Below are 13271 nucleotides of genomic sequence, written 5' to 3'. Positions count from 1 at the left end.
TTAATTAGCTTCCTGGCCCTCTGTTCTTCGCTTGTAAAAGAGCTGGAACCGCGTTCTCGGTGTGCAGGTGCTGGGGGGTGGCACTGGGGTAAACTCACAAAATAACCGTTGAGGCCGGGCGCGCTGGCTCACGCCTGTAATCCCAGCACTTTGGGAAGATGAGGCGGGCGGATCGCTTAAATTCAGGAGTTCGAGACCAGCCTGGGCAACATTGTGAGACCCTATTAATACAAACAACAATAATAACAAAAAAATAGCCCGTGGGGTGGCACTCGCCTGTGATCCCAGCTACTCCGGAGGCTGAGGTGGGAGAATGGCTTGAGCTCAGGAGGAGGAGGTTGCAGTCAGCCGAGATCGCGCCACTGCACTCCAGCCTGGGCGACCGAGTGAGATCCCGTCTCTAATAAGAAAAAGACAAAAAACACAAAATAACCATTGAAAGATAGCGTCGCCGGTTGGGTTCACCACATCCCAGCGCATGCCGGAGCAGGCTGTAGCAGTTTTAATTAAGTGTCTGTAAAGAAAGCTGCCTTCCATCTTCCTTGGCGCCGCCTCCCGCTTGAGTCCCCTCCTCGGCCCCGCCCCAGCCCTTCCCTCGTTGTCATGGAGGCCCCAGGACGCCAGAGCTAGATAGTTCTGCTCCCGCGGCACCAGGGGCGGGGGCACGCAATGACGCATGCGCTCGCTTGGCTGCCCTGGCGCCGCGGTGGCTGCCGGGACTGAGCTCCTAGCATCCGATCGGGAAGTGGCGGGCGGAGTCCCGGGTCGAGTCGCCGCCTCAGCCACCGCCGCCGCCGCCGCCGCCGCCGCCAGTGGCGAGACCCCAATCTGGCGGGTCAGCGCTGGGCGTGCGTGCGGGCAGGCGGGGGCGCTGACGAGAAGCAGGAAGAGGGTGCAGTGCCGGCGTGGGCGGCCGGCCGAGGCGGAGGCGCAGGAAGGGGGCGGCGAGTCGTGCGAGGCTGCCCTAAGGCTCACTCAGGTAGGGGCTGCGGCCGCCGGGTGAGGGGCGCGGAGCCCCAGCTTGCTGTTCCCGGGGACCCAGGCGTGCCGTCGCCTCCTGGGAGGCTGAGCGTGACCTCCACCCCACGGGAAGCTGGGGCCGCCGTTCTCGAAGCGAAACACCCAGCACGCGAACCGTTCCCCGGAGCATTGTCTTTAGGCCGGAGGTTCATTCAGCAAACTTTTGGGTTGGAAAGAGGGAAAATTCGCGGTCTGCTGCCTGACTGTGCCTCTTCCAAGCCTCCAAGTTCACGGGCGCGGTAGCCAAGCGAACCGTGTGTGGAGTTTGAGGAGCTGCGGGGTCCAGCCAGCTCAAGGCTGTGATTTAAAATGATGCTCATACGCGGACTGCTTTCTAGGCTACCTTTTGGAGACTTGGTTTGTGATGATCCCTAAACTTTAACGATAGTAGTTGATTTCTGCAGTCTAAAGACGTTTTCCACAACAACGCTGCGGCCCCCTTTTCGCCCACCTCCCCACTTCCGTCATTTAAGGGCGAAGCAGCCAGCTTTTCATAGCCGGGTCCTGAGGTGCCACGGAGACTAACGAGGCTGGGAAAAAGCCAAAGAGACGGGAAGTAGTAAGGTTGAAAGAGGTCGAATGGTGGCAAGAATCGTGGGCTTGGAGGCAGATTTCAGTTTAATTTTTGGGTTTTCCATGTCTGCCCACGGAGGAACCAGCCAACTCCTTGAGTTGTGATAGTTTTGTTTAATTGTAAAATGGACGTGGTGATGTAGCCTGTTTACTCCATAGGGGGGACCAGAGATCTAAAACTTAGTACATATCTTGAGTAGTCTTTGAAAAAGGAGGAAAAGTTAGGCGGAGCACGTGATGGTGAAAGACAGACATTGCGAAGCCTTCTGCTCTAGATGCCTTTGAACGTTCCCGAACCTCACAGGTGGCCTTTGTTTTAAAGGCCTTTACCAGCGTTCCAGGTCTGGTGTAAGGAGCACTTGAGTTAGGAGTCAGGAGGTTTGGGTCCTGGCGCTGGCTCTTCCATCTGTGCAACCTTAACCGGACCGCTTCACTTCAGATTTCACGTATTAAAATAGAAATTAACACTAATACCTGTTTGCTCCTAGAGTTGCGAGGGTCAAATACTGTAAGCATTTAGTTTGTTGTAAACTGTACGGCTTTATTTACATCTTTTTTTTTTTTTCCCCGAGACGGAGTCTCGCACTGTCGCCCGGGGTGGAGTGCAGTGGCGCGATCTTGGCTCACTGCAAGCTCCACCTCCCTGGTTCAAGCGATTCTCCTGCCTCAGCCTCCCAAGTAGTTGGATTACAGGCACCCGCCACCACGCCCCGCACATTTTTTAAATTTTTAGTGGAGACAGAGTTTCACCATGTTGGCCAGACTGGTCTAGAACTCCTGACCTCGTGATCCGCCCGCCTCGGCCTCCCAAAGTGCTGGGATTACAGGCGTGAGCCACTGCGCCCGGCCTATTTAAATCTTTTAGAGTAATTTTTTAAAAGTCCAGATTAAGGTCCTGCCTTTGCAACGTGAAATAAGAAGACACAAATGTTTCCTGTTGTAGAAATTTACAATCTGCTTTTTGCCCCCACCTTCTCACTTGACAATTCTCCTTTCTTCTTCTTGGCCCCACGCTTTCCCTCCTCCCAAGGCTGTCTCCTACTTTCCTCAGCCCGGTAAATCATTCTCTTCTTTCAGATCCAACTCAAAATAGTAATACTGAAATAACATGTTTTTATGACTTTACTATTTAAAAAATAACATACACATTTTCTCATTCTTACAATTGGGCTGGATGTGGACAGCTTTCGTAGCGTCCTCATTTTGCTTATGAAATTGAATGTAGAGGCCTTGTGGGTTGCCTATCCAGGTGGCTTTTAGGAATTGAAACTGAGGCCGGGTGCGGTGACTCACGCCTGTAATCTAAGCACTTTGGGAGGCTGAGGTGGGCGGATCACTTGAGGTCAGGAGTTCAAGACCAACTTGGCCAACATGGTGAATGAACCCCGTCTCTACTAAAAATACAAAAATTGGCGGGGCGTGGTGCTGCGCGCCTGTTGTCCCAGCTACTCGGGAGGCTGAGGCAGGAGAATCGCTTGAGTCCAGGAGGCGGAGGTTGCATTGAGCCGAGATTGCACCACTGCACTCCAGCCTGAGTGGCAGAGCGAGACTCTGTCTCAAAAAAAAAAAAATTGAAACTGAGAGAAGGCAGGTTTTTGATTGACTGTCCAGTGATTGTTCACGCCTTAATTGAAATTCACTCTGATTATTTCTTATCAATGCTTCTATTTAAAATTTTTAGCTCAGTACTTCCATTTTCTCAAATCTAAGCAGCATGCAGACAAGGATTTATCCTCTGTAACCTTTCAAAGCTTAGAGCACAGCGCCTCACAAACAGAAGATACTTAGTAAAGGCTTGTGAAACCAGTAATAATGGGACTAGAGCAATTTAAAGATGTTGTTGCATGTGTTGTTCATTTAACAAATATTTATTGAACTGTCTGTGCTTAAAAGCTTTCAAAGTATGAGTCTTTTTCCTCCCAGCTGACACTAGTCTTAACAGTGTCAAGTTCATTTATATAGTTAGCTTGAGGTCTTCATAGACCCTCTGTAGGGTTCTAGCAGAGTTCAGAAGAGAGGAGTGTTTAGAATTCTTGTTGGTTGACCTGTAGCTTCCCTGGTTGTAGTGAAATTGCTTTGAGTTGTAATTTTAGAACTAGACAAACAACCACCACAACACAGAAGTTGCCTCAAACCACCTCCCTCCAAATTGGAAATTTTCTGTAGACTTTTTTTTTTTTTTTTTTTTTTTTTGAGACAGAGTGTTGCTGTATCACCCAGGCTGCAGTGCATTGGCGGGATCTCAGCTTACTGCAACCTCTGCTGGACTCAAACAATTCTCATGTCTCAGCCTTCTAAGTAGCCGGGACTACACGTGTGTGTCACCATGACCGGCTAATTTTTGTAATTTTTGTAAAGATAGAGTTTCACTATGTTGCCCAGGCTGGTCTCGAACTCCTGACCTCAAGTGATCCACCCACCTCAGCCTCCCCAAGTCCTGGGATTACAGACATGAGCCACTGTGCCTGGCTCTCTGTAGACATTTCTAACAAATAGTATAACAATTCAGCCTCTTCATCACTTAATAATTGAGAGTTCACCAGTTTTAAAAATATGCCATTTTATTTATAAGCAGTTCTGATGGTTCTCTTTTTTTGCAGTGAGCCTAAATCCACCTTCTTCTAATTTCTGCCCTGTAGTCCTCATGTTGTTTCTATAGCAATGTTGTCCAATAGAAATATAATGGGAGTGGGAAGTGTGAGCCTGTGAGCCACACGTGTAATTAAAAATATTCTAGGGTGGGTGCAGTGGCTTATGTTTGTAATCCTAGTGCTTTGGGAGACTGAGGTAGGAGGATTGCTTGAGGCCAGGAGTTCAAGACTAGCCTGGGCAACATAGCAAGACCTTGTCTCTAAAAAGTTTTTAAAAAAATCAACTGTGTGTGGTGGCGTGTACCTGTAGTACTAGCTAGTCAGGAGGCTGAGGTGGGAGGATTGCTTGAGCCCAGGAGTTCAAGGCTACACTGAGCTGTGATCACACCACTGTACTCCAGCCTGGGCAACACAGTGAGACACTGTCTCTTAATTTTTTTTAATAGCCATATTTTAAAAGAGAAATTGGTGAAATTAATTTTAACATTTTATTTAACCCAGTATATTCAAAATACTATCACTTCAACAGGTAATTAATGTAAAATATCTCGTTAGTAATTAGTTTTTTTCTTTATACTAGATCTTTGAAATCTTGTGTGTTTTTACACTTGAAAGTCCATCTCAATTTTAACTAGCCACATTTCACGTGTTTAATAGGGACATGTGGCTAGTGGCTAATATATTGGATAGCATAGTTCTGGAGCTTTAGGGAATAATTCTGTTTCTTTTCTTTCTTTCTTTTTTTTTTTTTTTTTTTTTGAGCAAGGGTCTTGGTCTGTCACCCAGGCTAGAGTGCAGTGGCGTTATCACACCTCACTGCAGCCTTGACCTCCCAGGCTCAAGTGATACTCCCACTTCCGCCTCCCGAGTAGCTGGGACTGTAAGCACACATCACCATGCCTACCTAATTTTTTGTATTTTTTTGTAGACATGAGGTATTACCATGTTGTCCAGGCTGGTCTCCAACTCCTGGGCTCAGGCAGTCTGCCCTGGGCCTCCCAAAGTGCTTCGGCCACTATGCCTGGCCTCTTTTTTTCCTATAATGGCTAGTACAGTGCTTGGCATGTAATAAGCACTAATGAAATATTTCTTGAGTACATGAATAAGTGAATAAATACAAGTGCTAGAGAACTAATAATAAAAGGTAATTTTGTTTGGGAAGTAGCTTGTTGAGATCTATGGATTTGGAGTGCAGGTTTGAGTGACTTGAATTTGTATTAAAGACACATTTTTCCTTTGTAGCATTATGGATCCAAGCCTGTTGAGAGAAAGGGAGCTGTTCAGAAAACGAGCTCTTTCCACTCCTGTAGTAGAAAAACGTTCAGCATCTTCTGAGTCGTCATCATCATCGTCAAAGAAGAAGAAAACAAAGGTAGAACATGGAGGATCTTCAGGCTCTAAACAAAATTCTGGTTAGTAAAATTGTTTAGGACTGTTTGGTTTTTATTCAGATTATTCAGGAGGAAACCATTTAGTTATGGCTAGTTCATTTTTCAGTTCAGCACTCATGTTGATAGGCACTTTGTTGAATATAAAGGATGGGACAATAAGAGAATTTAAGCTCTTAGGATGTTAATAGTCTTGTGCTGTAGTTAAAATTTAGGTTATTACCTCTTTAAAAAAACTTTATTGAGGTTTAATTTACATACCATGCAGTTCATTCATTGTAATTGTACAGTTCAAAGATGTTTGGTAAATTTACAGAATTTTGCAGCTGTTATTACAGTCCAATTTTAGAACATTTCCATCCCCAACAGATCTGATGTGCCCATTTGCAGTGACTTTTCCCATACCTGCCCCGGAAAACCAATAGTCTGCTTTCTGTCTCTGTATATTTACCTTTTCTGGATAGTTCCTATAAATGAAATTGTACAGTAAGTGGTCTTTTGTGTGTTTTTTTTTTCACTTGGCATATTTTTGTGTTCCATCGATGTAGTATGTATCAGTACTTCATTCCATTTTTATTGCTAAAGAGTATTCCATAGTATGGATATATGTACCACAGTTTGTTTATCCATTCACCAATTAACGGTTATTTGGATTATTTTCACTTTTTGGCTGTTTTGAATAGTGTTGCTATGAATATTCATGTACAAGTCTTTGTGTAGACATATCTTTTTATCTCTTTTGGATAGAGACCTAGGAGTAGATTTCTGGGTCATATGTCAAATATATATTTAACTTGTTAAGAAACTGCTAAAATAGCTGTACCATTTTACATTTTCTCCAGCAATGTATCAGGGTTCCAGTTTTTTCTCATCCTTGCTAACGCTTGAAATTCTTTGTTTTTTTTTTTTTTTAATCATAGCCATTTCTATAGTTGTGAAGTGCTATCATTGTGGCTTTAATATGCATTTCCTTAATGAGTAATGATGTTGAACATTGTTTCATGTGCTTATTGACTATTCATGTATATTCCTTGGTGAAATGTCTATTCAAATTTTTTTGCCCATAAAAAAAAACTGAGATATAGTTCCTTTTTGTATTGATTTAATAATTCTTTATATATTCTGGCTACCATTCTTTGATCTGATAATATTTTCTCCAAGCAAGTGCTTGTCATTTCATCTTCTTTTTTTTTTTTTTTTTTGAGACGGAGTCTCGCTCTGTCGCCCAGGCTGGAGTGCAGTGGCACAATCTCGGCTCACTGCAACTTCCGCCTCCCGGGTTCACGCCATTCTCCTGCCTCAGCCTCTCCGAGTAGCTGGGACTACAGGCGCCCGCCACCACGCCCGGCTAATTTTTTGTATTTTTAGTAGAGACAGGGTTTCACCGTGGTCTCGATCTGCTGACCTCGTGATCCGCCCGCCTCGGCCTCCCAAAGTGCTGGGATTATAAGCGTGAGCCACATTTCATCTTCTTAATAGTGTCTTTGTATGTACAAAAGTTTTTAATTTTGATGAAGTCCAACTTACCAGTTTTTGTCTTTTATCATTTGTATTCTTGGTGTCATATCTAAGAAATCTTTGCCTGACACAGGTCATGAAAATTTTTTTCTGTGTTTTCCTCTAAGAGTTTTGTAGTTTTAGCTCCTGCATTTAGGTCTGTGGTATGTTTGAGTTGATTTTTGTATATGGGTTAGCATAAGGGTCAAAATTTATCTTTTTGCGTGTTCTTATGGAGTTGTCCCAGCATCATTTTTTGAAATGATGATCTTTTCCTCTGTTGAATTGTATTGCACCCTTGTTGAATATTAGTAGACCATAAATCAAAGAGTTTATTTCTGGAGTCTCAATTTGGTTCCATTGACTTCTGTGTGTATCTTTATGCCAGTATCATTTCTCTTGAGTGCTGTAGCATTGTAATTAAGGTTTGAGACTGAGAAATGTAAGTCCTTCAACTTTGTTCTTTTTTATTTCAAAAGCTGTTTTGGTTTTTCTGTATAAATTTTAGGATCAATCTATCAACATTTACAAAAAAGCCTGCTGGGATTTCCACAGGGATTGAATTGAATCTATAAATCAATTTGGGGAAGAACTGCCATCTTAACAATATTAGATCTTCCAGTCAATGAATGGATGGCTTTTTACAAATTTTTTGTAGGGACAGGATCTTGCTCTGTTGCCCAGGCTGGTCTCAAACTCCTGGACTCAAGCAATCTTCCTACCTCAGCCTCCCAGAGTGTTGGGATTATAGGCGTGAGCCATTACACCCAGCGGTTGTTTTATTCTGATTCAATTTCACTTATGAATGAAATTGTTTTCTTTGATTTTTTTTTGACTTGTTCATTGCTAGTATATAGAAACGAGTTTTTTTTATACATTGATCTTGTATTCTGTAACCTGACTGAACTTGTTTTTTATTTCTCGTAGTTTTTTGTGTGGTTTCCCTAGGATTTTCTATGTCAAGATTATGTCATCTGTGAATAAGAACAGTTTTCTTTCTTTCTTTCTAGTGTGAACTTTTTTATTTTTATTTATTTTGCCTGTCTGGACTGGCTGTACATTGAATAGTAAAAGTAGCTACCTTTGCCTTGTTCCTGATCTTAGGGGCAAAGCATTCAGTTTTTCACTCTTATACATGATATTACTGCAGGTTTTTGTACATGCCCTTTCCAGTTGACGAAGTTCCCCTCTATTTCTAGTTTGTTGAGAGGTGGTTTTTTTTGTTTTGTTTTGTTTTGTTTTTTTTTTTTTGAGACGGAGTCTTGCTCTGTTGCCCAGGCTGGAGTGCAGTGGCGCAATCTCAGCTTACTGCAAGCTCCGCCTCCCAGGTTCATGCCATTCTCCTGCCTCAGCCTCCCAAGTTGCTGGGACTACAGGTGCCCACCACCATGCCCGGCTAATTTTTTTGTATTTTTAGTAGAGATGGGGTTACACTGTTAGCCAGGATGGTCTTGATATCCTGACCTCGTGATCCACCCGCCTTGGCCTCCCAAAGTGCTGGGATTACAGGCGTGAGCCACTGCGCCCGGCCTTTTGTTTTCTTTTGAGACAGGGTCTTACTCTGTCGCCCAGGCTGGAGTTCGGGCGTGATCATGACTCATTGCAGCCTCGAAACTCCCCGGCTCAAGCAAGCCTCAGCCTCCCGAGTACCTGAGACTACAAGCACATGCCCACCACATTTGGCTAATTAAAACTTTTTTTTTTTTTTTTGGTAGAGATGGGGTTTACTTTGTTGCCCAGGTGGGTCTCAAACTCCCCGCTTCAAGGGATCCATCCCCCTTAGCCTCCCAAAGTGCTGGGATTATAGGCATAAGCTACTGCATCTGACTGAGAGTTTTTAGTCATAAATGGGTACTGGATGTTGTCTGATGCTTTTTCTGTATCTAATGAGATGAGCGTGCTCTCACCTTTCAGTCTATTCATATGATATATTAACATTAATTGATATTTAGATGTTCAAACAACCTTGCATTTCTTCCTGAAATAAATCCTACTTGGTTATGGTGTATAATCATTTTTATTTGTTGTGGTATTCAATTTGCTGGTATTTCAGTGAGGATTTTTGCATCTCTATTCCTGAGGGACTTGATCTGTAGTTTTGTTTTTCTGTGGTGCCTCTCGGTAATTCTGGCCTCCTTAAACGATTTGTGAAGTGCTCCCTTTTCACCTATTTTCTGAAAGAGTTTGTGAAACTTTGTTATTATTTTTTAAAATGTTTGATAGAATTCACTGGTGAAGCCATTTGGGCTTCAGCTTTCCTTTGTGGAAAGCTCTACGTAAGAATTTTTTCTTTTCAGTTTGCTCAGATTTTCTATTTCTTTTTGAGTTAGTTTTGGTACTTCGTGGCTTTTTAGGAGTTTATTCATTTAATCATTTACGTTGTCTGAGGTTTTTCAAAGTATTCCCTTATAATCCTTTTGATATCTATAAAGTCAGTAGTGATATCCCCTCTCATTTTTTTTGAGACCAGTCTTGCTCTGTCACCCAGGCTGGAGTGCAGTGATGTGATCTCGGCTCACTGCAACCTCTGCCTCCCAGGTTCAAGTGATTCTCTTGTCTCAGCCTCCAGAGTAGCTGGGATTACAGGTGTGTACCACCACGCTCGGCTAATTTTTGTATTTTTAGTAGAGATGGGGTTTTGCCATGTTGGCCAGGCTAGTCCTGAGCTCCTGACCTCAGGTGATCCGCCTGCCTCAGCTTCCCAAAGTGCTGGGATTACAGGCCTGAGCCGCTGCACCCAGTACCCTCTTTCATTTTTGATTTTAATAATTTGTATTTTCTCCCTTTTTTTGTTCATCAGTCTACTAAAGGTTCATCAATTTTGTTGATTTTTTTCAAAGAACCAACCTTTGGTTTCATTGGCTTTTCTGTTTTGGTTTTTTTGTTTGTTTATTTCCACATCAGTATTTATTATTTCCTTCCTTCTGCTTGCTTTGGGTTTAGTTTACTCTTACATTATTTTAAACAATGTCAGTGGAACTTAATTCACAGCTGAAATTATTTAGCTACTTCAAATTGTAGCAATTATTTTTATTGATGTTAATTTTTTACACATCCTATAAGCTGTTTTATAACTGATTTTGAAGCAAAGCTTTTTTAAAAATCAAAGTAGGCCTGTCATTCTTATAATATATATTAGGTTTATTTGTCATTCCAGTGAAATTTACATAGAATTAACTCATCGTAAACAAAAATGTAAAAACTCTTTTAAACATTAACACAGCCACTCTTAGGCTTAAGCAACTTGAGCCTTTGACCTGCTCAAGAATGTCTTTGCATTTTGTAGTTTAGGCTACAGGTATTGGGTAGCGAATTTCATCTTCCTCACAAACAGATCCCATGCAACAGCAGGAAGAGCCCTTGTAGGGTTTTACTTCTCTTTGGTTGGCCAGGGTTTTCCCTAACAGTCAAGGTAGGATAAACTGTGTTGTGGTAACAATCCCAAAAATCTCAGTTTCTTAAAACAACAGAAGCTTGTTTCTCCCTCATACTACATGTTTATCATGGATTGGCAGGAGTCTTAGCTAGTTATAGTCACTCAAGGACCCAGGCTGACAGAGCAGCTGGAAGCTCAAATGTTTGTGAGTTCTGTGCTAGCAGGAAAACTAACTCTGGAAGAGCTTGCACTAGCAGTTAAGTGCTATGGCCTGGAGGTGACACATGTCACATCCTCTCACAGCTCATCGGCCAGAGTTAGTCACAAGTCACTCATTTGGCCAGAGTTATTTTCCCAGCCGTAGGGGGCTCCGAAGTGAATGCTTTCCTTAATGAAGAGAGCTGGAAATACTGGGTGTAAACACTAAAGGCTACCATGCCACTCTAGTTCAGGCCACGGTCATTGGATTGCTAGATTAGCTATTGACCAGGTCTCCTGGTTTAGCTGCTTTCGTGTTCATTCTTCATACAGCAGCGATTTTTCTCATTAGATCATGTTGCTTTCAGCTCAAGTGATCGTTATTGTTTTTCAGATAAAGCCCATGTTTTACTGCAGCCTACGTGCTTGTCTCATCTGGCCTCTAATTATCTCTTAGGTGTGGTATCATACTGTTCTCCTTGTACTCTGTCCTGGTGATACTGACTTGTAGCTCCTCCAACATGCTTTATTCTCTCTTGCTTCTTGGCTTTTATTCATATTATTTCTTCTTCCTGGAATATTCTTTCTTACCTCCTACCCTCTTTTGGTTCTGTCCTGTTCTTTTAAGTTTCAGCTTAAAAGTCATATTATTCTCATTCTTCAGTGTGAATTCACTGTATAACCTTTGAGTTCCCATAGCACTCACTCTTTTTGACAGAGCTCCCAATGTGCTCCATTGTAGTGACGTGGTTCCTTGTTTGCCACTCTGCCCTCAGTATCTGGCCTAATTGCTGACATGTAGTAAGCACTCAGTAAATATTTGTTAGATGACTAAATAAATTACAAGATAGGGTGGGGGAGAAAGTTAGTAACGTACACTGTTAAAAAATCTGATTATTAAAGGACTTGTATACTTCCCATCTATTGCCAAGAATCCAACATTCGTGAAAATGTATATGGTTTTAACAGTGCTCAGTTCCTGGTTTCCAAAGTATTTTACATACCCAAGCTTCACAAATCCTTTTAAAGTTGGTTATATTATTTGTGTTTGTTTCTGATGTGAGAATAAATATAAAAAATACTTTGTGGAAGAGTTATTTCAGACCAGCAGTTAAGATTCTTTTGTTTGAGACGGAGTTTCACTCTTGTTGTTCAGGCTGGAGTGCGATGGCATAATCTCAGCTCACTGCAACCTCTGCCTCCCAGGTTCAAGTGATTCTCCTGCCTCAGCCTCCTAAGTAGCTGGGATTACAGGGGCCCCATCCCTGTGTCTGGCTAATTTTTTTGTATTTTTAGTAGAGATGGGGTTTCAGGCTGGTCTCGAACTCCTGACCTCAGGTGATCCACCTGCCTCGGCCTCCCAAAGTACTAGGATTGCAGGCGTCAGCCACCGTGCCCTGTCAATATTCTTTAAATTGAAAATAACAGATTTCCTCTCTTCACCACACAGTTATTTATTGCACACAAAAAATTCCATCAGTAATAGAGATTAAAAAAAAGTCTTTTATAATACCTAGTGCTTTTTTTGTCCCCACAGCCCTCTTAATATACCAGCTATTCTAATTCTCCATATTTGTTTTCAAACCTTACTCATATGTATATTAATTTATAATATCAATAATTTTATTAAAACTTTTATATGCTGAATTTATTTTTTACTTTAAATACTTTTCTACCTTGCCAGAATTTTCGGTTGCCTTTTTTTTTTTTTTTTTTTTTTTTTTTGAGACGGAGTCTTGCTCTGTCACCCAGGCTAGAGAGTGCATTGGCATGATCTCAGCTCACTGCAACCTCTGCCTCCTGGGTTCAAGCAATTCTCCTGCCTCAGCCTCCTGAGTAGCTGGGGTTATAGGTGCCTGCCACTGTGCCTGGCTAACTTTTGTATTTTTGGTATAGACGGGGTTTCACCATCTTGGCCAGGCTGGTCTCGAGCTCCTGACCTTGTGATCCGTCCGCCTTGGCCTCCCAAAGTGCTGGGATTACAGGCATGAGCCACTGTGCCTGGCCTTCAGTTGCTTTTTAATAATTCATTAAGTTGATGTGCCACATTTAGTTAAAGTCTTAGTTATTTTCAATTTTTTGTTATTTTGAGTAATGCTGTTGTAAAAAATCCTTGTACCTTGAGCTTTTACATTTGAACTAAGTGCTAAGGATACATTTCCAGGAGTGGCATTTCTGACTTAGGGGTAGTATAGTGGTTAAGAGCATGCTTTTGTTTGCTTATGGGTGATAGCAAAATAGTGTTAGGGTCATAAAATATCTGTATAGCCCTTGGAATTCCAAGAAATAAAACTGCCATATTTCTCAACAGGTGTTGAGTGGCCCTATCTTTTGACCTTTTTTTTGGAAGTGGGGGGCAGTCTTTCTGCCTTGGTTATCTTAGCCCTTGAGAGTATAAATAAGAGAGGTGAAATGAAAGAACAAACTCAGGAAATGAAGGGGTGTAGTAGTAAGTTTTAGTCTGAAAATAGACTAGGCCTTTCCTGTATCATGCATTTCTAACTAAGCAGTAAGTTTTGTGAGAATTTTATGCAAATATACTTGTGGCATTTTTGATTATTTTGAGACTTTTTCTTTTTTTTGGAGACGGAGTCTGGCTCTGTCACCCAGGCTGGAGTGCAGTGGCGC

At 42.4% G+C, this 13271-nt stretch overlaps 1 protein-coding gene across 1 annotated transcript in view; it reads left to right on the top strand.

Annotated features, from left to right (window-relative positions):
• Positions 1 to 597: 597 nt before the first annotated feature.
• Positions 598 to 13271, top strand: part of GTF2E2 (general transcription factor IIE subunit 2) — a 91337-nt gene continuing 78663 nt past the window's right edge. Inside the window, exons 1-2 of the mRNA XM_055295883.2 lie at positions 598 to 979; positions 5427 to 5596. Of these exons, the coding sequence (XP_055151858.1) occupies positions 5431 to 5596 (166 nt within the window). The 5' untranslated portion in view covers positions 598 to 979; positions 5427 to 5430. The remainder of the gene's footprint in view (positions 980 to 5426; positions 5597 to 13271) is intronic.

This window comes from Symphalangus syndactylus, chromosome 10 (assembly GCF_028878055.3).
Source record: "Symphalangus syndactylus isolate Jambi chromosome 10, NHGRI_mSymSyn1-v2.1_pri, whole genome shotgun sequence".
Lineage (NCBI taxonomy): Eukaryota > Metazoa > Chordata > Mammalia > Primates > Hylobatidae > Symphalangus > Symphalangus syndactylus.
This window is presented reverse-complemented; position numbering and strand designations above follow the sequence as displayed.